The sequence below is a fragment of the Hirundo rustica genome, chromosome 5 (genome assembly GCF_015227805.2).
Source record: "Hirundo rustica isolate bHirRus1 chromosome 5, bHirRus1.pri.v3, whole genome shotgun sequence".
Classification (NCBI taxonomy): Eukaryota; Metazoa; Chordata; class Aves; order Passeriformes; family Hirundinidae; genus Hirundo; species Hirundo rustica.
Window position 1 is genome coordinate 17326684 of NC_053454.1, and position 27262 is coordinate 17353945.

The 27262-nt window shown below is 41.5% G+C and overlaps 1 protein-coding gene across 5 annotated transcripts in view; it reads right to left on the minus strand.

Moving 5' to 3' along the window:
* The window catches only part of PPARGC1A (PPARG coactivator 1 alpha), a 371480-nt gene that overhangs the window by 45753 nt on the left and 298465 nt on the right, over nt 1–27262 (minus strand). The window contains exons 1-3 of one of the 5 annotated variants that reach the window (XM_040065896.2): nt 25509–25642; nt 24692–24828; nt 19415–19594 (exon numbers count right to left, since the gene is read on the minus strand). In XM_040065896.2, the coding sequence (XP_039921830.1) occupies nt 19415–19594; nt 24692–24739 (228 nt within the window). In that variant the 5' untranslated portion in view covers nt 24740–24828; nt 25509–25642. Of the gene's footprint in view, nt 1–4053; nt 4168–19414; nt 19595–24571; nt 24620–24691; nt 24980–25508; nt 25643–27262 lie in introns of those variants that run through there. The other 4 variants (XM_040065901.2, XM_040065898.2, XM_040065895.2 and 1 more) reach the window with 4 other exon arrangements.

Below are 27262 nucleotides of genomic sequence, written 5' to 3' on the forward strand. Positions count from 1 at the left end.
AGTCTTCACAGATAATATTAATAAAATGGGGTTGTCAATAAAATGTAAAACTAATTTGCTAGTTTACATTACCATGTCCATTTCCCCTCAACCAGTCTGGTAGAGTTACGTAGTGCATGCATACTGTGGTGCACACTACTGTTCTCACTGCAGTTGCCTCTCCTCTATTTACTCCTTAGTCAAGACTGACTTTATTGCTTATTCGCTGCTGGTCTTTTAAAAGTCTGCATGATGTCTGATCATGAGCCCTCCATCTGTGTGATGTAAAAGATGGCATTTTTTTTAGTAGGGCACTAATGTTAGCCAGATCCTTTTTCACCAGAAATAGCAAAAATCAAACTATACAAAAAAAAAAAAAAAAAATCCTCTTAAAAGATGACACAAACAGGCAGTCAAGTCCAGATGTACTTACCAATGCACTAAATAACATTATTAATTAGGCCATAAGTTCCCTTTGATAGGAGTGTCTTTTTGTTATGTGTTCACACACCCCCTTTCACAACCTTGTCCTGTTTTACCACTGGGCTTTGAGATGCTGCCACAGCACCTACAATAAATAATTTGGGGTACTTCTACTTAATCCTGCTGGTAACCAAAAGAAAAAGAACTTAGACCCAGATGTTCAGCTGCAGTAAATTAGGGCCTCTCCACAGGTTTTAACAGGGCTATACAGATTTACATTGGTTAGGGACCTGGTCCTATGCTCTTTGTGTATGTTGATGCTTAAGCTGAGAACAGCAGCTTCTGCATAGTGTGTCTGTACCACCCTGTCCCAGCACTAACAGCAGTCCAGCCACAGGCCAGCAAGGGCTAATTCTTCCTCCTTACCAAGTTACTTCTGCAGCTGAGCACTACACTGCTATGACTAAGACACTGAGCTTAAAAAGTACTTGGGCTCATCTTGCCTAAAATGTGGTACACACCGTGCTTGCATTCCCTACTGGAAATACACTGACATTATTTGTTCATGTCAAGTGCATCTTCAGTTTAAAAGTATCCCTGCTGAAGTCAACACAAGTTATAATTTGAGCCTGTGTAGCTGCTAGATGCACAGCCAAAACCCCATGGGATGTGCCTAACCCCAAGAACAATGAGAAAATTGAAACCATTTGAATACTAAACCAGAGAGAGGACCCTGCAGATCACTGGGTTCAACACAGACTACCTTTTCCTGGCTAAGATAGCCTCTCTTTGTACTGAGATATTTTTCCCTGCTCTTTCAGCACCCAAACTGAGGGGGAAGAAAAAAGAGGAGGGAACTATAGATTGGAAAGAGCCCAAGATGAGAGTGTCCAAGTCTTGCTCAGCTGGCTGAGAGGAGCGAGTGGGACTACTCATGTTTAGGAAGCAATAAAATCCTGTTTTGTAAACATACAGGAGGATTACACACACCACTGGGGGTAAGGAAGGGAAAGGAGGGGAGAGGAAGAGAAAGCAGGGAGACAAAAAAGTAAATATGGTTACACTTGATTCTACACGAGGGAGTAAGGGAAAGGACACCCCACCACAGGGTATTTCAAGTAAAAAAGAGCTAGCTACCTGTACATGAGCAATACTGCAAAGTCTTATCCACCTGAAGCACCAAAACACCAGAGAGCCACAAGCACCACAGTGTTTTACAACTGCATCTGGTCTTGCCTCATTTTGATGGCAAAGTGTGCCGCAAAACTGAGTGCTGGTGGAACAGGGAGCTTGGCTTCCCTTGGATTAGAGCAGCACAAACCAAGCATCACCTGGCAAAGCCAATGAAGTTAAACAAGGGCGGATTAAGTGTAAGTGAGAAGGAAATCAGGCCCTTTATGTCCACTCTTCCTTCCCTGAGAAAAACTAAATACATTGCTTTTTCTTCAGATGCATCAATAGCAATAGCTTAAACCGCTCTGATTGGTTTTCACCATTGGCAATGCGGAAATGTTTACTTCCATTAGGCCGTCTATAAAATCTTACTTTCATTCCTGCACTTCTACCATTTCCAAACACCAAAGCCTGACAATTTAGTCTCTGACAAGCAAGCTTAATACTGAGACATTTGGAAAAAAAAAATCCATACAAAGAAAGCTCTTAAGACAAGATAGGCTGAGCATTTGCACCACAAATGGTTTGTTTCAGCTATCTCTTTGCCTCCTGTAAGACGGAAATCAGACAGCTTACTGGCTTAGCTTGTTAGGCCAGGTTAAAGGGATGCAACACTGAAAGGCTCTTACAGAAGCTTACCCTTGGACTAAAAATAGCAGGCACTAGAGAATTATCTTAAATACTACCAAACTTGTTCTGTGCTGTGAATGCAGATAACTGTAATATGTTTCCATTTTTGGTAGTTTTAGAGCTTTTTAAAGTTATGCTCGCTTTAGCTGACTATTTAATTAGTTTCTGATTCTATTTGCCATTTTTTCTCTCAGAGATATAGCCTGAGGGGTACTTTGCCTAGGAATCTTTTGTATTTAGCAGTGTTGCTATTGTTAACATCTAATGAGCTGTTGGATTTGCCAAACATTCAGTATAGGTACAAACGTTTCTTTGAAATATAAATGTTTAACACATAGCAAATAGCAAATCAAAAGATACTCTAACGCAGCATCCTCACTCTCTCATTGCATGTCTCATCAAAAGAGAATAAAAATAAAAATCTCCTTTATTACATTTAATTCTGAAATTCAAAACTGCATATTTGAATGAGATAATTTTAGCTCCTTGTCCATGACTTTATAAGAAAACTAAATGATTTTTAGTACCGTAAGAAGACTTGTGCATACAACTGAAGCTTCACAGTCTGACACGGATCCCTGCCAACTGAACTGTGGAGCTAGCCGTGTTTTCTTTGGAGTAAAACTGCAAGACCCTAAAATCTTTAATGAAGCCACGTCATCTTTAAAACACATAAATTGAGATTTTGGTGGGTTTTCTAGGCTACCAGCAGTTAAGCTCTTTTGAGCAAGATACCTGTTCATCTGCGCCTCCCTGAAAACCATGACAAGATATCGAAAAAAGAAACTCCAAAGCAAAGCACAAACGTCTTCTGTCCTTACATACATTTCACTCGTGCTACAGCCAGCCTGAAAGACATCACCACAGAAGCAGTCATGCGGTGCAACACCCCTGCTGCTGTTGTTGCCCCAGCTTTGCACTTCTGCAGATAACACCACTGTGGGTACTCGCTGTACGAGCTCAGATCAGAACATCACAGGATTCAAGCAGCAAGGGCGTCTGCACACTGATTCCTGTCCACTGCCTTCCACATGATGCCCCTGGTACTACGCCGGTCTTGGCATCCAGGTGATTGCCATAACAAAAGCACCGAAGAGAAACTGATTCAGACACACATTTTTAGTATGTTTTCCAGTACTTCCTCCTTCCCTGAAACTCTTTAGTATGAGTAATTTTTAACATAATTTAAAAATCTCACCTTGAGTGAGGGCAACTTCTAGAGAGAAACACTGGGCAAGATTAAGCTAAAAGCCATCCATGCAGCTGAACAGAAGTGTCTTCCCTCACTGGGCAGACATCACATCCAACTGCCTTGGAGCTGGTAGAGCCTGTCCTCTCAGGCACAATTTTTCTTTGACTTTGTGTTCAGGATGAGGAATTTTTTTACTCTTAAATAGTAGTGGAATTCACAGATACCCTCACCAGATATACACCCTGTGTCTTTATAAGCTCATACACAGTGGCATAACCCAGCCACATGTCTTGCAACTGCCATTAAAACCCTCCATATGTCTTCATTTGGGAAGCAAGTTTTCTTTTTGAGTCAAGAGTGAAGTTCACAGCCTCTCTGTCAAATAAACAACATGTCTGTTGTCACCTGGCTGCTGAGCAAGTCCTGTGTTTGAAAGTACTCACTCAGTGATTTTAGATATCTATCTCTCAGCCTTTCCTTCTGCTGTCATGCAGCAAAAATCATGTTTCATCTTCATTATGATGATTAACAGTACTAGCTATCTCCTACAATTTGAATTTTTAAGTAGTATTCTAGCACTACCAAGGAAACACTCCTATTGCATTGAGTTATCTCCAGTCCCCTCTCAAGGAAATGTATCAGCAGAAAGTACTCACAGTTCAAACAGACAGGATCAAGAAAGGAGGATTATAATCCTTGCCTTATAGAAGGGGATTTGATGCTCACACATTAGTCAGCTTCTCCAGGCCAGAGCACCTGTAGGCTGTAATCATGGTGGGAAGGGAGGGCAGGGCTCCAATGAGCAACATCACCACCCCCTTCCAAGCAGGGGACATTTCACCAACACCAGCAGTGCACACATTCCCACCCCTAAGTACTTTCAGCTGAAGTTCTAGTTGTCAGAAGAAGACTGAAAAAATGGTTGTCAAGAGTGTTGGAGTCACAGCCCACAGCTAAGAAGCAGCTTTTTGTGTGTGTGTTCATGGTACTTTGTGATTTTGCCTTTTGTACAGAAAATGTCACCATAGTATTTGCTCACTTAATACTAGCATTCCAGAAAGGTATTTTCCAGAGAAGGTTGACACAGAGGGAATGGTGAACAGACACTCAGAACAAGGTGGTGTGTAAGATTTAACTCCACTATCAGAAAGACAAAGGTACCTCTATGATGTAGTGGATGTTAGGGAGAACATCAAGGCTAGAGTAAAAGAGACAAGTTTGGACCACTGCAAAGGAACACAATCATGACTGAGTTCAAAAGTGAGCAGGGAGACCATTCATTTTAACATGAAAAGCCAGGCCAATCCCCCAAAACACAGGAGGGAAAGGCTGTAGTAGAACAGCAACTCAGTAGCTGTCTTGGGAACAAAGGGCCCACAAAACCTATTGCTTGAGTGGGGCCTTCTCTTTGCATAACTTAATTTGGGAATATAAAATCCATAAAACATCCAAAGCCTGTAAGCTAAGTCTTTACCTGTGCAGATAATCACACAGACTTGTTTGTCCCAAGAAAAGATATGAAGGAGAAAGTGAATTGAGGGTTCAGCAGAGTTTTCATCTTGGAAGATTCCCAAATTACTATAAAGCTAAGTAGTAAAACATTTTACTTCAGACTTTGGATGGCCCTTGGAATCAAAAATAATCACAAAAGCAATCCCTGTTGATCTCTGTCAGGCTGCCATGATGGCAGCTGCACTGAGTAAAGGTCCCAAGGAGCAGAGCCTATGGGAGGGCAGAGAGCATGGGGCGTCTGCCATGTGTGACCACCTGCCAAACAGAAAAATAAAGAAAAAAAGCTGTTGTGTTACTGCCTTGTTTTTTACTGTATACTCTTTCCATTCTTTTCTTTGCTAGTGAAAAGACTACACTTTCTTGCTATAGTAGTAGCTCAAGATCAGGGATCTGCTGCCAGAGAGCTTCAGAGCCAAAGTGACAGCCTGGGATGTGGCACCCATTTGCAGACTTTTGTACGTAAGACTGTGTCATCTACTACAGCCTGCAAAAGGTCATTATGAAGTCCATAGAAAGTCAAACAGCAGTGACAAAGGAAGAAAGTGTCTTTGGCACAGTATCAGGGATAAAATGCCTTTCTCAAAGGTATTTGTGGGATATCAAGCAGAGTGAATTGGAATTAGGATGAGGAATTGTGCCATTAACACCAGCAACAGATTAAGCGCTGATGATTTTCCTTGTGTATGAGGTGGAAGAAGACAAGTTAGATACGGCGTCTTTATTGAAGCAAGAAGGTTAGAGATAAGATATAATCTAACCAAATCATGGAATGCAATATGGGAAGATAGTCAAGAGTTACAGAGTCTGAATCAGTGGGTTTGTCTAATATACCTAGGTACAATTACCCTCAATGCAAAATAATTACTGGATTTCAGAGAATGAGAGAGCCAGGTTAAGTGTCCCTGATCCTTCATTAGCTGAGTAGCTTTAAAAACCAGAAAGGACACCTGCACATATCCAAAGCACTCAAGCAGCAGGAAGTCATCTCCAGGAATTTTGGAGTGTACAAACTGGGCACCAGGAATTGCATTTTCTTTGTACAGAAACAATTCAGATGGATTCAAACATTTACCTACTTTCTAGGTTTCCATTCCAAGTCTATGAGCATTTTCACTCTTTTGCTATACAAAAAAACCATGTTATTATACTACAGTACTACAGTGTGAAATGCAGAATCTTGTAATTAAATCTGTTTTTCTTTTTTGAGGTCATTCACATTCAGCTCTTAAGAGCTGACTCTCTAGGGTCAACAGTGATGAAGATGAATGCGGACTATCTCCAAATCCCTAAAACTCTGATTTTCACAAAGGTTTTGATTTATTTATTTACTTTTTTATTTGGAATACACCAGCATTGTTGAGGGGTATTCTAAAGAAATAACAGCACATCATGAGCCTGAATCAGAAATGACTGGAGAATATAATGGAGTTCTGCACAATACATTTGAGGGATGTCTTTATAAGAGTTCTTTTAAAGACGGATTTTGGGAGGAATTGGGAAAACTTAGCCACTCTGTTGAAAGGGATAGAAGGGCAATGAATTCTACTGTATGATCTCTGCTCTTGCTGACTCAGTGAAGACACCTTTGTCATTCAAAGACAAATTAGAAAAGGGCATGGATCGTGCTACATAGATGCTTCGTCTCAGTTATCAGCCACTTACAGGCAGCTGCCAACACACCTCCAAGTGCATCTGGAAAAAAAGCAATCTCTTCTGGTGGATGTGGACAGAACGCCTTTGTCAAAATTTGAGTTTGAGCAAATACAGCAAAGCGGTTTAGCACAGGGAGGATTTGTCCCTGCAGAAATTGACACAAATTCCTTTAGGACAGGTGCCGCCACCCCAACCACACAGCTGGGATTGCCAGCAGATAGAATTAGGGAAACTGGAAGGTAACACTGTGGCCTAATGTAAACTCTCAAATCTGCTGTAAACAGAGCAGTAACACTGGCACACAATAAAACTGGTATCTCTCACTGCACTCCCAGAAGCAGGTGCAGGGAAGGACAAGACACATGAGTGGATTTTTGTCATCTCTGTGAATTTGGTTTGAGGAAAAATCCAAGACAGAAACTGTGGCAAATAGGTAGCATTCTAGTGATGGAGGGTAGCTGGAATGATCATACAGGACAGAATAATGGGAGATCAAGTGGAAGGGTCCAGTTTGAAGTTCCTGCTATGTGCACAGTACAACTCGGAGTAGCAGCCCTGAGAAGGCAGCATTCCTGGATGTTTCAAGCTGGAAAGACCAATACCCACAAAAGCAATTTATTAGGAAGCTTCTGACATGGATATCTTTAAGAATATACATCCATCATTTTCAAAAACATGGTTTAGGAAATAGGAACTATTACAGCCTTAACTTTAGGGGCATATCTCTTTCCTTCTGTGGGTTTAAAAATCAAAGTTTCACAAGTCTAGTCTTGTGAGAGATCTTGAAAGAGAAAAACCTCTGCACATCATGGGGCTGCCCATAACAAGCCTTCTTGGGCGCAGATGGAGTCCACAGAGAGGCAACTCAAGTACATCTGGACAGTGTTCACAGAGCTACATATGCCAGGAGCAGTTCTGTAAAGTGATGCCGATGGTCCAGCAAAGAATTAGCCCCCTGTGGTCTATTGGCTCTGACCATACTGGACCTGAACTGACCAATGTGGAGACCCTGACATGATTCCAACTGCAGTGGAGTACAGATTCCTGGAAATCATTTGTGTCTGTACAGGACACAGCCGAATAGTCCTTCCCAGCAGAGTTCTGAAAACACAGTACAGAGATGCTAACTAGTTCTACAGGAAGCTCTTTGTACCTTACGGTCATCTTTAGCCAGAGCTCATAGGCCACCAGGATCCCAACTCACTCTTCCAGATCTGCTCCAGTATCCTTTCATCACTTTCTGCGTCCCTGTGTTCCTCTGAGACAGAGGTTTGCTCTCTCTCTCTGAAGAGAGCCTAGGAGGAACATCAGTATTGAGGGAAGGCTAATATATCCCCCCCACAGCAGCTCTGCAGAGGTGTACGTATGGCCTTGCAAGTGCTCGCCCTGATCTGGCTGAAGAGCACTCTATTTAAGCTAACACACTCTCTCTGACTAGTTACAAAGGGACCAGAGCATCTTCCAAATGATAGCATTTCTTGGCTTGCTAGTCTTCTGTGGGTTTTCATCCACTTGAGTTTTTAATTTTTTTTTTTTAAATTTAATTTTCTTCTTCATCTCAGGTTTGGAGATAATTAAGTCAGCTTCTCCTCAGGCTTACGAGTCCCACATCGCATAGACACAACTGCAGCTCTGACCTGTGTTGTTTCCTGGACAAGGCAAGCTCAGCAGGTTGTAACTTTCTCCAGCTGCCAGGGAGGAAGAGGAGTCTGGTTAAAGAGCAGTGCTCACAGGCCTCTGAAGGAAAAATAAGTTGAGTTTATCTTCACTCGCAAACCCCAAGGCCTAGATCTTTTCTTCTTTCACTACCTTTGCTCCTTCCAAGGACTTCAAAGTCCACACCATAAAACTGGGATGGGCTGGTCACTAGTACATACAGACTCTCCCCTGCTACAGGGTTTTTTAGGCATTATCACAACACAGTAAGTAAATAAAGACAGTGTTTAATAACTGAAGGGAAAAAATATTATGACCCAGCATCACAGCCAAGGAACTTCACATGCCAGCTACTACAAGGCCACATGAAAGTACTGAAACTAACCTTAATTCATGGGATGAGGTTTTCAGGAGGATTAGGTATCCAGAGACAATGGTTAAAAAGTAAATGCACAAAGAAGTAATATGCCTCCAGAGCTGTAACAAAAAGATTGCACAGAAAGTTATGCATTATGGATGATTTCACAATATCACAGATAGCAAAGGCTCCAGCAAAAAGAGTGAAATCATCCCTATCTTTCCATTTGTTGGCAGAATTTTACCAAGGGGCTCTTGGGAGCTCTTGGGGGCTCTTCCATGGCTCAACAGACAAATTAACTCATCAAAGGGAAGGTAGGGATGATTAACTAACAAGAGCCCCCTCCAGCCCATCACCGGTACATGGTTATTTCACCCAGATGGTGCTCACCTACCTGAAACTGGTAATGACAGTCTCAGATCGGATTTACAGAAAAACAGAGATAATAAGGTGCCGCAAGAGTGACATGATAGGAGTTATGGGTCTGTGATGCTCCAGACTGCGCCAGAGGCAGCAGAGCTGTTTTGTAATGTTAGCCTCTGTTTTGTAACATTATCCTCTCCACCCGAGAGATTTCCTGCTGCAAATGGGAGACTTGGTCTTCAGAGAAGCATTTGACCTGACCCTTCCTATAGGAGAGTGGGATCAACAGCAAAGAAAATGACAAGACATGGCAACACTCCCATCGCACACAAGCAGAAGCACTTTGACACCCTTTCACTGGAAATGGATGAATGTTTCTGCAGTGTTAAAGAAAAAAATCCACAAGGTTTTTTGGCTTTTTCCCAGATGCAATTGATGTGACTGTTGCCAATGTTTTGCCTGATGTCTTCATACTTAGGTGAAGAGTGATTGTTGGGCTTTTAAGGACAGTCAATACAGCCAAGAAAATTCACACCAGTCCTGGTGAGAGAAAAAACAGTAAAGCAAACACAAAAACAGAAGAATAATTTCTAAAATGCATGTTTCCCCAGACAAGTAAAAATAAAAGCCTATTGCTCCTTTGTGTATGCCTGGAGGGTCAAATGCCTAACAAAGTACATCCAATCAGAGGTCAGGAAGCATACACTTATGTTTTGTTTATGAAAATAATTGCATATGCATCCATTTCAACCTGACCACTTTACAGTTTCACTAGTCCAACAATAAGCCCGTGAAAATGGACAAGCTCAGTACCTGTGGAAGCTAAGATTAGCCCAAGAAGTAGGTTTCCTTAATATGACAATTTGTCAGGAAAATCAAGGCCAGACTGTGAACCCTTGACTGCAACCCATCTTCCTCTAAACACTAGGATTTGGCAATAATAGGCTTCTAGCTATATACAGGCATGTCTCAAAAAAATTCCACAGTCACTTAGGACTGTGGGCTAAAATTTTCAAAATGGGATCAGAAACTCCTTACCAGTACTAATAAAGTAATTTCAAGGAGGGAACAAGCAGCAGCAGAGGAACACAGAAAGATTTCTTCAACTTCTTGTTCCATGTAGTCCTTCCCGAAATGGCTGCATTGGACCAAACGGCATCTTGAGATCCCCTCCCACCTCAACCGCTCTACGATTCTGCAAAGCCCTTCCTGACCCAAGTTCATTCTTCATCCTTTACCACCCACACTGTCACGTGCACTACCTGGCTGCCTACACATCACCCAGAAGCCCTCTTAAAGTGGGTACCAATAGGCCAAAGTTCCTGTTCATTCAGTCTCAACACACAGGGCCTGGTAGAATGGAGAACATTACTGCTAGATCTACCTAGCCAAGTGATACAAGCAAAAAAAATCAAAACAAAACACCCCAAACCAATCCCTAATACTAGAAGAGTTCTAAAATTCTCCTAATACCTCCTTTTTACTTCTGGTCACTGACTGCTCTGAGGAAATATTCAAGCCTGCAGCATTCCCACCAAAGTAAAAATTCCAGTGAGACGTCTCACTTCCATAACATTTACTACCTAAGGTCTCTGATGCACTTCCTGGGTCATTATGTCACTGCTTCTACAGCAACATGGGAGAAGAAAAACCGGACTTTTTGCAAAGGTTTTGGATTAGTTTCAGAAAGAATTTTTTGTCCTCCAGGAGAAACTACCATGCCAGGAGAGAACTCCCATTGTTTTTTTTTTAGCTGCTTATGTGGAAATCCCTCTGACCAAACCAATCTTCCAGATAAACATTATTACCACCTCCTTGACAAGAGGCAAGAAACTTTTCAACCCAATTTCTCTATTTTTATTCAAGTATATCTCCTATAGGAGAGAACTGCAGTCCCTCACACCGTTTGATGTTGGCGCCTCCAAATCCTGATAAAGATTTAATATCGCTGAGCCTTCAAGAAGCAGCTATGGCAGCAGCCAGGAGCAGAAGTTCTCCCTGCCCATTTGACACTTCCAGCCCTGTAATATGCTTGGAAGGGATGATCCTCCTAAACTTTATGGGATAAGCTGGATGGCTGTGAGCAGTTCAGGCAACTCAAACCTGTCAAAAATCAACAAGGCAACAACACTTGCCTGAGGCTGCCACTGCAGCTCCTCACAGAAAATACTGTTCTTCTGATTATCGTCTTAGTGATTAGAAGTACCCATTATGGACCAGCACCCCATTGTGTTACTCACAGTAAAGCACAAAAGCACAGATGTGTGTGAGGAAATGGAAGTATTATTCTAGTGCATCACACAGCTCACGCTTCATGACAACACCAAAATCTCAATAGGTTTTGGGTTTGTGCTTTCATAAACAAAACCCAGTGATTACTGCATGTGGTAAAAAGCAAACTCCAATCATGGCCCTTCAGACTCATCACCGCCACAAAGTGCTAATTAATTTCTCAATCATTACGAAGCAAGACTGTTGCTCTGTTGTGTCAGAACAGAAGATTCAGCCAAAGCAACCAGCTATGCATTGCAAAGGGGATGATTTCCACCGCGACCTGAACCCAGCCTCCACGGCTGAGTGTGCCTGCACACAGAGTCAGAGCTCCAAGCCTGCCAAGGCTGCAGCCCATCACTAGCAAAGGCATTAGGATCCTGCGTGCACCTGCACAAAGCTACCAAAATAAAAATTAAGACACTGGAGAAAAAGAGGCCTATAAAGCTGGCAGGGAGCACTCCTCCAGAAAGGCTGCAAATTTCCAGTGCATCTGAGGATTACCCACAGTAGCGCAACAAAAGCTACAAGAAGGTAAGTTTTCACAGACATATATAAACTCTTTGTATTTTTTTCTCTGTTCACAGGGCAAAAACAGTTCATCATGATTCAATACCAAAACTTGCTCCTTTCTCTCTGCAACAAATATGCTCTGTGCAATTTCCTCCTCCTGACCCATACACGTACAATAGGTTAGTGGAACTAAAGAAAAACAATTCCTAAATGAAGACTTGTGATAACTTTATCCTTCTGTAATGGCATGGGCCAGAGTTAATGCTAAATGGGATGGGGCAGCAGGGAAAGAGCATGCCAGGGTTAAGACAGACAGTTTAGTAGCAATTAGCAATGATGCATTGAGCAAAAATAGCATCAATGAAAAAAAAGAAAAAAGGTTACATTAGAAACAAAACCATTAACAGAAATAAATTTTATTTAACCAATTAGCATTTGTCTAAGAAAGGCAAGCTTTCTGTTGCTGTTGGTAAGTCAATGGGGAATTAAAAAACCAGAAAAATCTTATCAGAAATATTTACTTCCCACTAGCAATGAGTCTGGGATTGTTTTCCTAACAAAAGACTACTGTCCCACATTTTTGTGACCCTCTCAGCAGTTCCAGGGAGAAAATATTTAGTTCAACATTATCGTAAGCTGGAATATAGCTCTATTTATGTGACAAGTTGACAACATACAATTTCATGCTTGTTGAACTGATCTGTGTTATATATTCACTGTGAATATTATGAAGCCTCACCATTATAAATATGAAACAGTATATACTTATTCAAAATAACTCCAGCAGTAGCAATTTACAGCTTGGTTGTTTGTGTGCTTATGAAGTCCAAACACCACCTTAAGAAGCTGCATTTCACTAAAACAGATGTGGAGTGTGACTGTGACCAAAGTGGATTTAAGATGACCTCTGTGAAAGGAGGCTATTACATTTTTGTTTGTATGGCAGCTGACACCAGTTCGTATTTAGCTACATAGCCCGTGGGAACACAGTGTAACACAGTGTCCTCAGGGGCTGGTTTTAACACAGGCCAAGACATCCCTCTAATGACCTAATTAGCTTACTACTGCTCTGGTGAGTGCTACCCTTCCCTCCTAGAAAAAGGACAGGTGCTCTGCAGAGCAGCAGCACAGTGAGCATCTCAAGCCATGGCTGCTCTAGGTGAAATGTCTCCTTAATGGGACCGTGAAGTGGATCACTCGCATTTTCTTGATTGTGCGCCTGGGGAACGGTTTTGGTGGCCGCACATGTCAAACAATAAACTCTCAAAGCAATTGTTTTTTTGCTTAATTGGGACTTTTTTCCTGCCTGAAGGTTTCAACCAACATGCCAGGTGGTTCTTGCATTAAAGCATTGTAGTTTGTCCAAGCGGGAAAGAAAAAAGGAGCAGCAGCACACCTTGGTAACACTAGATACAGAGCATTTGCATAAACTCTTTCCAATTACAGAGCAGCTGCTTTGAGTAAAATAAATTCCACTTACTGCTTGAGCCTTTTTAAATGCCAGCACAGCTAATCATAGATTATCGTTTACATACATCATCCCACATAGACAGGATGTTATTGTGCTGGTCTCCTATTTAGCAGATGCAGAGTCCTGAGTCAGACCACAGACACTGGTAAAGGCAACGCATTCAAACACACAAGACATGTGACACTGCTCCGTTAGGATGTAAAGTGTCTGCTACCTCCTTTCCCTGGAAATGAGGGTCTTCTCCTAGTTTCACAAGTAGGCTTTATGATACATTGTTACCTTTCATCATTCTTATAAAGTTTCCTATTCCAAATCTGCATCTTTTGCCTTTTACGTTTATTGTTGTATTAAACTACGACATTGTCTGTTTCACTACTAAATCTATCCCATAACCACATACAGTACATTCATTTCTCTAGGACCTCAGTAGCTCTTATCTGTTCGCTTTTATGATCTCTTATGAACTGTTAGGAATAACTACTTGCAGGATTGTTTGTAAAGTCATCTCAGACTGAACTCAGCCTTCCCTTTTTCTACCATACAGTGATACTCTATGCAATGAAATCCAATTTGCCACAGAAGCAGATCATTACAGGATGCATTTTAGAGGGACTCAGGTTCCCAAATACCCAAATATATGTGCTTATCATGTAAAACATTCAATCTGCATGAATCTGAATCTCAAAAAAGCCTACTTATTAGAGCAGGAAGGTACATGTTGATATGACTTGGTCCTGTGCTGCTTCCAGATTCACCAGTGTGCTCTACGCTACTGCCCAGAGCTATTTTGTTCATGCCCTCAGGGGCCTCAGACAGCCTGCTATGTGGTGCACACAATCACAGTCCTTTCAAGCACTTTGAGAAGCTTTATTCTGCCATTATGCCATCTAGAACATTAAACACAATGTTTAAGTTCTATGTTAAATCACAATCAGCTCCTATTAACTGTTCCAAGCTCCTCATTTTTATCAACAGTTACTTTATTAAATCCTTAATAATATAGATGGAATAGTTAGTTAATTTGTGTGTTGAGCCATGGATGTTAATTTGTAAACATAATAACATACTGCAATCATTTGCATAATAGCATTTTAATCTTTTTAGTAAAAGCTGTAATTCCCTACAAAGTACGCTGCAGTAGAAACTAAGTGACTATTGGTAATAATAAAAAAGGCCTTAAAATTCTGATCCTATTATAGTGTTGGAACATACCCAAACTGCTACCATAATCTCTGAAATGTTACTGTTCTCTGATTTAGGTGTCTGTGTCAAGAATAAAAATGAAGTATAACTGGTAGCAGTAGACTATTTCCTAAATGTAATTTAGTATTCACTAAGCACCAGCACTTTGCAAATAGCTCTGAGGCTTTCCTTCAAAGTTCAGAGCTCTAGTTATGCATATTGTGTGAGGTACACCATGCAGCTCACCTCCAGCCTCTGTTGTGCTGAATAGATGGCTATGATAAATCATGCTGATTTGGCACTGAAGGGCATCAGCCATCAAGGATTTGACTACTATGTCTTTTTTTTTTTTTTTTTTTTTTTTTTTTTCCCCTGAGATTGTATCTCCTTGAACTGCCTGCCCTGGGCTACTAGTTTTGGAGAAAATTAAAAAGTGGAAAAAATACTAGGGAAGGCCACTACAGAAAGTCTGTATAGGCTCAGTTCTCTGGAACCCATTAACACCAGTCACAAGACTGGCAAAGAAAACATTGGTGGTTGTTTAAAAGTCAGGCCAAGTCATTTTACGCAAGATCTGGTAATTCATTAATCAATCTGGCTGCAAACCTTGAATGAATAACCTGCAATGGTGAAAGAGACCGGCAGCACCACAGAACATGAGGGATTTTATAATCTGAACCAATGCAAGTACCCTGGTGATGTTTAAGGTTTCCCTCAACACTCATCATCTCCCTGATACAATCCCTTCCAAATAAGTAAGAAATCATTTATCTCCATGCATTCCCCTGATGCCAGGGGAAAGACAGTCTGCATTTCATAGTGTATTTCTTCCCCTCCTCACATTCTCGTTGCTTGTAATACAGCCCTTTTTGGCAGTCTACATTAAAACACAGTTATATTTTAGGCTTTCCAAATATGTGGCACACAGAATGGCCTTGAGAAGTAACCTGAGATACACCTATAAAAATAATTAAAAACAAAGTCATCAAATATTGTGAGCACTGCTTTGGAACATAGAATTATGTAAAAAAATTAAATCTGCAGAAGGGTAAGCAATGTGGGTTTTCAGAAGTCTTTTTAAAGGTTAAAGAAAGTGTTTTGCCAAGCACAAGATTTATGATTTTACACAGGTTCATTGTAGTTTAACAGGTTATTGCCTATCTACACGCTGAAATTTCTCTTACCATCAGCTGAGTTATTTGCAAAAAATGCAAACAAAGAGAAACACCCACTGTAGATAACTTCCCTCTCCGTAATGCTAGGCATGGATCATAAATAATTTTAAATATGACTAATCTTACATGATATGGTACAGTATATTTCAAGAAGCCTCAAGGAACAACAGTTTTCATGAACAAAAAGCCTTCTCACTCATGGCACATCAAGTCGTATGTTTGTTCACAATTTCACATAGCATTGGCTTTGAGAATGAAAATTTAACCATTTTGATTTTCTGATAGTAGCCAAATTAATTTTTTTTCAAATACAATTTTTTAAAGTCTAGTTCTTCACAAAAACAAATCATAAAAGTGAATGATGCAGTGAACCATCTAAGTAACTGGTCTTGGGTGACCTGTTAACTATTTACTTGCATGAACTTGTGTCAACAGACAGTGCCCTGAGGGGCAAGAATTCCTTCATTTTATCTTTTCAAATAACAGGCAAAGAAAATTAGGAGAAAAACCAAAGTGATCAAGCTGGGAATAGAAAGAAATCACTTAATTCATAATGTACGTAAGCCCAAACATCAGTACCCCTGTGCTGGGTACTGCCTCTGTGCTGGGGCAGTACAGGCTTGATTCGGGACTCACATCGGTTACGCTGGCATGTGAGCAGAATGATGCAGTGATGAATTAGGTGTGTGCAAAATACTGGTGTGATTTAATCCCAGGGCGAAGACCAGTATCTCATCACACCTAAGAGGATGAGAGCAGGGATTTATACTTAACACTTACATACTATCTAGACTAATTGGACCTTTATCTCACTTGGCTCCTGGTTGCTACCGTAACTATTAATCATTTCTAGTCTGTGAGACTCCCAGTGCCACTGAAGTGCCTAAGGTTGTGGGTGCTCAGCTCAAGTGAGCTTTCAGGAACATGATTTGCAGAAAGACTGAAAATTCACTTTATGAAATACAAACCTTTCTTTTTAAAAAAAAGTGCACTTTCTTTAAAAAAAAGAAACACTCAGGAACTTTGTAAAGGGCTTTTGAACACTGCCCCTCATGTAGACAATGCCACACGTACTGCATTAATACCTCACAGGACAGTGTGTTTCACTCAAGGCTAGATTTGGCAATTAACACTGCTCATGTACTTCCCATCATTTGCTTGTCATTCTGGTCGCTTCCTCTCCACCTCAAATAGGCTGTATTTCTATTTTTGTATGACAATGCCTCATCTGGAAGCTTGAGTTAGATAAAACATTCTTCTCCCAAAATAATCTGAGAGAAAAAAAAAGTTAAAAAAAAGTATAAAAAGACGTTATTTTCTTTATTAAAAAGCCATTGAGGATCAATATGGAAAAATCTAGTGATTACCAACTGAGAAACTTCACAAAACTTCCACTCTCGCAGCTAAAACAAATAGTTCCTCACAGAGTATGTGAGATAGCCTCTGGAGGAAGAAGACATCTTCTTCTGATCTTGAGCACCCCCAGTCGTCACATTACTGAGCGGCAGAGGCAAGAAATAGTGCAAAGTATCCAGCTGCACAGTGGAGAACGGGGACAGGGTTAATGTATGGGAGAAGAAAATAACGGTTTCATTCCCATCTTCCTAGGCCAAGCAACCAAGAAATGTAAATGCAACACTCTAAGAAGCTGATAATAGTCTAATTTTGCACTGCAGTATTGTAAAATACCATTAGGGCACAATTTGTCCCTACAGGTAAGTATGGGCCAAGCTGTGATGAGACAGCACTGCAGCCTGCAGCTGAAGTCAATGAGTGTGAGGAAAGAAAACAACAGAATTTGTGTGTTAGGAAAGAAGCAGCATATTTCATTTCCAAACTATTATTTCTGACCTATTACTTGCTGTGCAGATTCATTCCCCCAGCTGCATTGCCCCTGTTTCTCCACACATATCCCCCTGTTTCTTCACACTGGGGCAGCTCATCCCCAGACAGACCCAAACAAGCCCATGAGATGTTGCCCCTGTCACCATCTCCCAATGAGGTTAACTACCAGCCTATGGTGGTTGTCCTGCTGTTTGCAACATGCTTGGATTTTCATAACAGGAATTGTTTCCTATACAAGGTGTGTAAGGGAATGGTCACTACCCATCTGAGACAACTTTATACTCAGCACCTGTGGTCATCAGAGCAGACAGGCAGTACCACACAGGCCAAGCAACGAGGTGGTCAAGTTCCACTGGTTTTACTGGAATAATCTGCATGCTTAGATTTGGCAAATACACATCTGTATTACTTATTTGGAACTCACACTTTGAAAATCTGCATCTTCAACTGTTTTTTCCTAAAGGAAAATGCTTCTGCATTTGGCCTTTGAAGAATGTGAAAAAAATACGCGTCCTCAGCTATAAAAAAAGCAAGACAAGTTTGCACCACAGTCGCTGCAAACGTGGACCCTGCCCCCTGCCGCCACCAACATACCCTACCCTGCCTGAGGCAGTACAAGCGCAATTCAAGAACCAGACGGGATTTGGAAACTTTGTAAAACAAAGTGTGGAACATTATACAAGTAAAGAAAAAAAGAGGGCCTAAGCACAAGGCTTTGCAGGGCTATTTTGATTCAAATAAAATTAATTCCAAGTTACTTGCATGTAAATTACAGAAACTAAACTGAGAAGACCAGTTTCTGCCATCAGTTACAGCGGTTTAAATCCAGAGCAATTCACCTGCATCAGGGAGATCACTGTGGGTTTAAAGCTGTGTACAAAGGAAGGAGAATTTTATTCAGGACATCACATCCTAGGTAAGCATTTTAGGGTATCATTTCAGTTAATTTTTTCCAGCCTTTAAAATTCTACCATGATAATCTGGGGCTTTCTGGAACCAGAGGGCTAGCTGTACTTCCTGGAGCCGTGGTACTGGTGTGTGAGAAACAGCACCCATAGCCTGCTTTTGTACAATGTCTTCCTGCCAGCTAATCAATTTATTGTCCAATTTCCCTGTCAGTGAACGATCTATGGCCTCTCCTATCAACAAGGAGGGAAGGAGGTTAGAGTTTAGGAGGGGCACGGCTGCCCGAAACCACAAGGTAAATTATGAAGGCTTTACACAACAAAAGAAAGACGACCAAGACAGAGATAAAGACACAGTAACCCTCCTCTGGTAACCCTAACCCCCAGTGCACAATTGGAAAGAAAACAATTAAATCTCTCCTATCACCCTTTGACTTTTACTTTTAGATTGCTCTCCACCAGGAGATCTATGAAACATAAGAACACTGAGCTGGTCCCTGAGCTACTGACAGCCCTCACTGCCTTCTCTGCCACCTTCTTCTCCCCTGCACATAAACAAATTGCAGACCTCTCAATTTATGTGCAAGTAACTTGCACTGTGAAGCCCTGAGTGGTAAAAATCTTTACTAGAAAAGTTCCAGCTACTCATTCAGCTAGCTGCTGTGCCGTGCTCTGCTTCTTGCTGAGAAATTCAAGTGGAAGACAACAAAAAAGTTTCAGCTTCTGTTTTGCTCTGTAGCTGACAACAGTGCAACTCCTCATTGTGATGCCACATGGCAGTGTGCTCTAGGAACTCTTCAGCTGTTTCCTCTCAAAAATCAGAAATTTCATTTAAATCCTTTTAAGGCTTCCCCCCCCCCCACCCCTCAGATTGCAGGTCTAGTTTTAATCATGAGGATTAAAGAAACCAGTCAGAACCCGTAACACACCAGCAGTTTTCCTGTCTCTTAATGGTGGAAAAATAATAAATTGTTGTCCACCATGCTAATTTAAAAAAAAAAAAAAAAAAAAAAAAACACAAAAAAAAAAACAAAAAAAAAACCCCACAAACCCAAAAAAAGAAAAAACCCATTAAGGACTTTGCAACATGCACTTGGCATCGTCCCGCCTTACCTCGAATATATTGGTGGGTTCATTGCTGTACTGGTTGGAGATGATCTCTGACTGGTCGCTGTACCACTTGAGTCCCCCCAGAAAGCTGTCTGCATCCAGGTCGTTCACATCTAGTTCAGAGAGGTCAAGTTCTGGGAGATCTGGGCAAAGAGGCTGGTCTTCACCAACCAGAGCAGCACACTGCAGGATACAGCAACACAGAAATAGTTTCATTAATTACCAGGAATCTATTAATTAATATCATGGGATAAGAATTAAGCCTCAATTAAGTTATGGCACAGGATCACTAGGATTGACTTTGTTTTCTGAAAGAAGAAACACATAGTATTTGGTAATTATTAGCTCTATATAGGTACATAAAGGGGCAGGGAAAACAGCAGGGCATAAGCTGCCTCCTCTATCACATTTCTGTCCAGGGACCTTCCTCCTCCCTATACCATTTGATAATGATCATATTCAAAGCTTTAAATCCAACAGCAGAGGCCAAAGCATGGCCTTATTCTCCTTTCAGAGTGAACCAGTGCAGGTAGAAGTTACAGATGAATACCTCTGGGCAAGGTCTGTCATGCATTTCCTGATACACTCAGGTTAAAGAGGCACAGCCTGTTACAGCCTTCTGCCCTGGAGGCTAGCTCAAGCTGGAGACAGTCACACTTTCACTTCTACAGAACCTTACAGCCACTCATGATGGTGGCTACCATATGGGCATAAAAAAGTATGGGTTAGTGACGTTGCTGTGCTCTTTTCCTGATGCACAAACCACAGCCTCCCAGCTCTGCATAAGGGACCTGGCAACCAAACTGTGGCTCGAAATATCCCTATATTCTCGTCTCAGTGATGGGCATAGTTAGCTCATGCAGCCTTTCACCTGCTTGGTGTGAACACATCTATTATCCTAGCTGGTTTCCTAAATATCCCCAGAGAGAAGCTGTACTCAGAGAACCAAATGGGTTTTCTTCTTCTGGCAGCCTCTGATTCAGTAATCCTAAAAGAGGGTCTGTGAAACATTTTGGTTGAGGCAGTAAACAAAGTCTAGTCCGCAGGAATCCTCTTCAGCAGTGCAAAATGTTTCTGTCTGCACAACTTAGGAAGAGAGTGAGGAAAAATAAAAACAAACCTGGAGTAAGTGTCCTTTTACATGCCAGTATGAAGCTAGATAAGGGTATTGACTGACCTACTAAGGAAGAAAAAATTAATAACATACACCCACTTCAACACAGCAATTGAAATGTTAAGAGCATCCACCAAAACCATTTCCTAATTATAGAAAACACGTAGTAACAGTTTGGCAAACAGCTGAGTCCCATATGTCAATGCTGCTCAATTAAGCAGTTCCTACTGCACTGTACCATGTATCCTTGTAACTCATCTCCGAACATCTACGTCGATACGAGCACACGGTAAAGCACACGTGGAGCTGCAGAGGCACCAGGTGCTGAATGGTTAAAAACCATCTAAAGTCGATCGAGTCTAAGGGCATCTACCGTATGTCTAGCACTGTGTTAAGTAAGAATGGGCAACAGCAGGACCTCCTCAACTCCTGTCAGTTGACCGGGTGGTTTGAATGATTTCCCAACCTCTATTTGGCCTGAAGTCAATGGAGAAAGCGCCACTTTCTGAAGGCAGATGTCTGTAGGGCACTAACAGTGTCCATGGACGTGAATTGCTCAATGCTGGTTATGTCACTCTCGCAAGGACCACCTTTTACAGCAATGCAAGCGAAAGCTGCTGAAGGTGCATTTCATTGAGGTTTTTGTCCCTGGAATCTCGGTGTGTCTGCAGTGCACAGGCTGGATGCAGCAGCACAGCCGCGAGCAAAGATTTTGTCTGTTGGCACAAAGACTTGGTGCAGCTGGTGTGAGCTGTAATTTACCAGACAACTTCTAAGTCTACCAGGACACTACAAGATAATCATAGAGTAGGCCAAGGGGCAAGGAAGCTGAGAGGCTGCAAAACAAGGCTCTGAAATAGCAGTTGTATTTCTTCCTATTATTTAAGGGGCCATAGAACTGTAAGAAATCAAAATCCCACTTAAGTAATTTTAACTTTTTTTTTTTAATCTAAATTTTTTTACCATTATTTTGAGTGTAAGGGGGGGGGAGAAAAAACCAAACCAAACCAAACCAAACAAAAAAAAACACAAAAAAACACCACAAACCCCACCGGTTAGATAGTTTCCTCTTCTTTAGTGCGAGACTCAACCTTCTGGCAGCAATCTTATAATATAGAGATGACCTTTTTTGATGCTTGGCCGAAATCTCTGATCTCATTAAAGGATAATCTAGTTTTTGAGTGAAAAGGTAGATTCTCAGTATCATTCTCAGGTTTGTGTTCTGGAGGTCAGTAGCTTATAACTGATGCCATAGACTTCTAAAGTATCCTGCTGATCTGTTACTGCTTTCATTTATAAAAATAGCTTCACCCTGTGAACCACCTACTTAAACATGTTTACTTTTGGTAATCTGCATTTTTAAATTCCTACAGTGGGCTTTTGAAGCAACATAACCAATGGTATTTAAAAAAAATCCTGCTTATCGCTGCTTTCATTTGCCTATAGTGACTGCAATGTCACCTAAAAACGTAACTGCTGAAATGAAGTATATATGCCTTGCCAATGTTGACATGATAATAAAATCAATGTTTCTGAATATGACATTATGCTTCTGAGCACACAGAGCACATTAATCTGAGACACATTAGCAGCAAGTGTTCCTGTTATTAATTTATATTTGGCCTTTGCATGATGCCAGATTTAACACTCCAAGTCCTAAAACTGTCCTCATCTGACACGCTGATATTTGCTGTTTGCCTATACATCTGTAACAGGTGCACCTGCATTGCTAGCACACATTTTACTGTCTTCCCACTGTTATTTGATATGATAGTTATTCCATAACTATAGCCCTAATTTTACAGTAATATTTAGGAGGATGAAGCAGTCACTAAACACAAAAGGCTAATTACTGTACGTTATTTCACTCCAATAGACCTTTTTTCTCTTAGTTCAGGCGCAAACAGTAAATTAGCTTAACTGCACTGATGGTAATGAATCATTATAATTAAGTATAATTCTCCATTAACCTTTTAGCTGTTTTTGTGCCTTGGAAGGTAAATTAAAAAAAAAAAAAAAAAAAAAGACTGGACTTGTGCCATATTAATTATATTAATGAAAATATAATCTTTGTTTTATTTTTAACAAGTTTTTCAAAGCGCCAAGGGGATGAACTCAGGAAAGAAAGAAAGACTTGACAAAATGTGTGTCATGTGGATTCTCTCTATCAATCTTTGCAACCTTACTGTACATCACCTTCATTAAGCTGTGAAGCACTGGGGACGCTGATCAGCTACAGTGATGCAGGCCTTTATTAAACAACACGCTGTCCTGTCATTATGTGAGCAAGAATATAATACATTTTACAATGACAGCAAATATTAATGATTCACAAAGTGAAAGCTGCTTCCAGCACTTGCTGCCTGCGTTATTTTAGCTCAGTAAAGGTGATCCCCTGAGCCAACGCAGCACACAGACGCTAGTGTTGCTACAGGAAGTGCAATGCAGGAGCACATTGGCAAAATCCTACCCACAGTTAATCCCTCCACCACACAATTAATATTGAGATCAAACTCTTCTTTTGGTTCTTTTCTTTCCCTCACTGCACTATGAAAAAGTCATTGACATAAATTATCTATTCTGTTACTAGCTTGAAATTACTGCAGGAACTCTAGTGATTAAAATAAATCTTCAGTATTTCCACAGAAGCTGGTTCCTCAATCAGTTCCTAGCAGCATTAAGAATAATACATGATGGAAAAATTAAGCTACGGCAGCTGAGACCCATGCTGCAAGCCAGACAACAACCCACAGGATACTCCAGCCACTCAGAAACAATTAGGACTTTGGAGCCAGAAAGTCATCCACTTACTGCCTTGACTCATAATAGCTACAGGACATATGAATTATCCATATCTATTCCACTTTACCAAGAAATCAAAACAAGATAAGACCAATTACAATATGCAAACAGAAATCTGCAGATACAACAGGAAGCTGCAAATATTTAAAACATGACAAAATGACTTGAGAATCCACATACATGCTCTGCCAGACAGGAAAAATTCGCTGGAGAACCTGGAAACAGTTCACTTCAGATAGGCAGCTCTCTACAGCATGAACATCTTATTTAAAAAGCATTGCCTGTAACCTGTTTTTCCCTCCCCCATTGCCCAAGGGGAGCATTTTAAGCACTTATTCCAAGCTCGAAGCCAGAGGATTAGTTCCTTTGAGCAAGTCTGTATTCAGGATTCCTCTCCACGGGGTCCAAAGAAAGTTTTCCTCGCTTCGCAAGTTGCCTGAACTTTCAGGTAATGCTCCATTTTGCTGAATGCAAACACGCAGAAATCCTCAAACCTCACATTATACTCCAAAGATTACCATGGGGCTGCTTGCCTTTTTTTATTTTTTCCTTTATGAATTGCAGCCAGCAGAAGCTGTGGATTTGATGTATTGCCATCTATTTTTACACAAGCAGCAGCAGCGGCAGCAGCAGCAGTTCACAGTCCTGCATAAACTCTATTCTCATGGTTCATCCTGTTGTCTGCGCTGTGCAGTGGGATTTAACCATTTCTTGGACTACTCAGATTGACTGTGAACCCTGCTCTACGGGGCATTAGCTACAGCGTCAGTATTCCAATACCACAAGTAGCAGGGAAACGTCTCCTTCCAGAAAGCTCTTTTAAAAGCATCTAAAGCCAAACAACAGGGTATTCATTCCTGTGTGCGTGTTTGTATTCTGCAGCTGATAAACAAGGAAAAAACCTTCGACAGAGCACAGTGAAACGAGGAATTAAAATATGAAGCCATGAGTTAATTATAACTTTTTTTTTCTTTTTTTTTTTCTTTTTTTTTTTTAAGAAATAATAGTCTTATTCTAAATAAACATGGCATTTTTCCAACCAGGCCACTAAACGCCACTGGAAACGCCACTTCAGACACCGATTCATATCAGTATCTTAAAGCATAAATATTGCATATGACAGGAAAGCGAGCCAGAGGCACATGGAAATAGTTTCCAACTGCAGGAGATACTATACTGATGACAGGAGCTCAGCTTTGATTTGCTCAAGGCATCGCAGAGTAACCTTAAAATAGCAAACTTACTGGAGTTAAGATAAGATACGGACTTGTTTGCGAAGTCCGCCGCCTCGGCCGTCCTGCCGCTGCCCCGCCGAGCCCACGGCCCCGCCAGCCGCCGGCACCCCACGGCCGCGCACTCCTCACCTCGAGATCACTCCATACAGAGTCCTGGTTGCACATGTCCCACGCCATCCAGCTGCGGAGCGACGGCAGGAAAGCTGGCAAACTACAGTCCAGAGGCAGGCAGGCAGCAGACACTCATGCAGGCAACGAGACCCTCTCTGAGAGTGAACCGAAGGCACCTGTCTTACTACTGTTCCCCGTCACATGACAAAGCTATTAAAAAGTAGGCTGGGCTGTCACTCATCCAGCCTTCTGGAGCCGCTGCTCCAGCCCGTGACGTCACCAGGGGCAGACCCAGCCTGAAGTGAAGTAAATCTTCGCAAAACCCGCTCAGCCCTCGGCGGCCGCGGCGACACGCTGCGATTCAAAGCGCGTTTCCACGCCACACCCCCGGAACGCCGCTCCGGCCGTAGCACAGCTCCTACCCCTCCCCATCTTTTTCAATTTCTTAGCTTGCTTTGTCTTCCCCCCCCACCCCCGACCCCAGCACACAATAGGCAGAGCTGTGCTTATAATAAAGCAAAAGTGAAGTGACTCCCAGCCGAGCTACAGCCTGCGTGCTCTGAGTAGCCCGAGCACCTTTTCCCGTGCCTGCAGCCCGTTCCCCGCCGCTGTTCTCTTTGGACAGGCTGTCCCAGAGTTCGGCAAAAGTTACACCTCCTCCCGACATTTTTTTTGCACCTCCCCAAGTATTTTGCTTAGGTTACGGTTTCTCACAGGTAATTGCAACTCAAGTTAGTTTTTCCACGGTAAATCTATCGGCAACCCCGCCCCCCACCCCAGCATTTCTCTGAAATGGACTCAGCATCTATAAAAAACGTTCCTACAGTTATCTCACCTGCTCCGAGGGGGAAGCCTGATCCCGCTCCCAGATGGATTACAGTACTGCGAGCTGCTCTTTAATCACTCCTCTGTCTCAGTGCATTCCCCAAGACACCATGGCTATTACAAGGAACTGCCTCCGTCCTGCCCACCACCGCCGTGACCCCCGCCCGCCTCTATAAGCTGCCTCAGGGCGCACTGCTGTACCCCCTGACCTGAGCCCAGCGTTTGTTCACTGAAAATAAATTAATTAAAACATCTCTTGTCGTGTGAAAACCCAGACACGCGGTTAACACCTGTCTCCCGTCAAAGCCTTTCCCAGACAATAGGGGCTGCTGCAGGTGCAACTGGTTTTAGGATGCCCCTTAGCATCGCGGGCACAACAAATTCCATGTACCAAGCTGAACTGCAAATTGTGGTCCAGAACAGGGAAAGAAAACTCAAAAATAAATGTCTTGTTTAACTATCCCCACCTGCCTGCTTATGGTCTTAAGATGCAGTTCTTTTAATTTTCTGCATGCAAAAATTCCCGTGAAATGTAAATGCTGGCTCCCTTGTGCTGGGCTACCAGTCAAAGTTACAAAACTATAGCTTATCATCCTCCGTGTCATGAAATATTCATTTTCATTGTTATTTGCAAACTTGAGTATTCTAAAGACTAAATGAATTCAATTATTATACAAGGCTATGGCAATTTTGCTGAGAGGAAAAAAAAATAAATAATAAGTACAATTCTCGAAATAGCCTTTTTCCCACAGACACTGGAATCTTCAGAAATGGTAGGAGGTCTCAGATATATTCTTAGCTTATTTGTGTTTCCTTGTAATTCATTATTGCCAGTCCTGATAAAATGTACATTTTTCCGAGCTTGTGCTTAAGTTGCAAATCACATCACAATGTCATTTTTCACCAAGCACTAATGACAAAAATGGCAGTTTTTACTTTACTTAATCAAAAAAAAAAAAAAAAATAAAATAAAATAAAAAAAACAGCAAAATACAGAATAACTACAGAAAGCCTTTCCTACAAATAATTAAATTAACGGTATTGCTTTGCTCTCACAACAACAAAAAAAACCCCAACTTATTTCCTTCCCAATTATATGCTGATTTAATGATAAAACTGCAGTAAATTATTAAGATCTGTGGCAAAGGTGAGTACCTCTACCCCCTGAACAGTCAACTGTGAAATAATACTGGGCACCTGCCTGCCTGGAGTGGAGTCAGTTCTTATTAATTATTATCTGTGGATCCATGGCTGGTGGAATATTCTCCTTCAATACCTACCTATAATTATGTTCATTGACTGTGCCGAATCCATCATCTGGTTTTTTTTCTGAAATTTCATTCACACCTTTTATAGAAATGTATTTACACTGGAACATTTCATATTGCTGTTTTGGATATTTTGACCTGCTCATGTTGTTTCTATTTTCTACATTTCCACTTCAATGCTTTCCCTTCAAATTAGCAAGTTAACTGATAAATATAAACTGTGACCTTAGTGGTGCTCTCACCATACAAGCTTTAGAGATTGAAGAACTTTTCTAGTGCACTACAGACGGAGCAACCAAGAGTAATAATTACGGAAACCCCAGAGCTTCTCTATGGCCCTGTCCACATTATAGCTTGAACTTTGCTGGCAGTTCCAGCATTACCTGGAAGAGATGCCAAGCAAAACTCCCAACTACAGAAGGCTGTGAGATTTCAACAAGGGTTCCACATTGCTTGGGAAGAATTTTATGTATTTTTAACTGAAGTGTCTAACCCC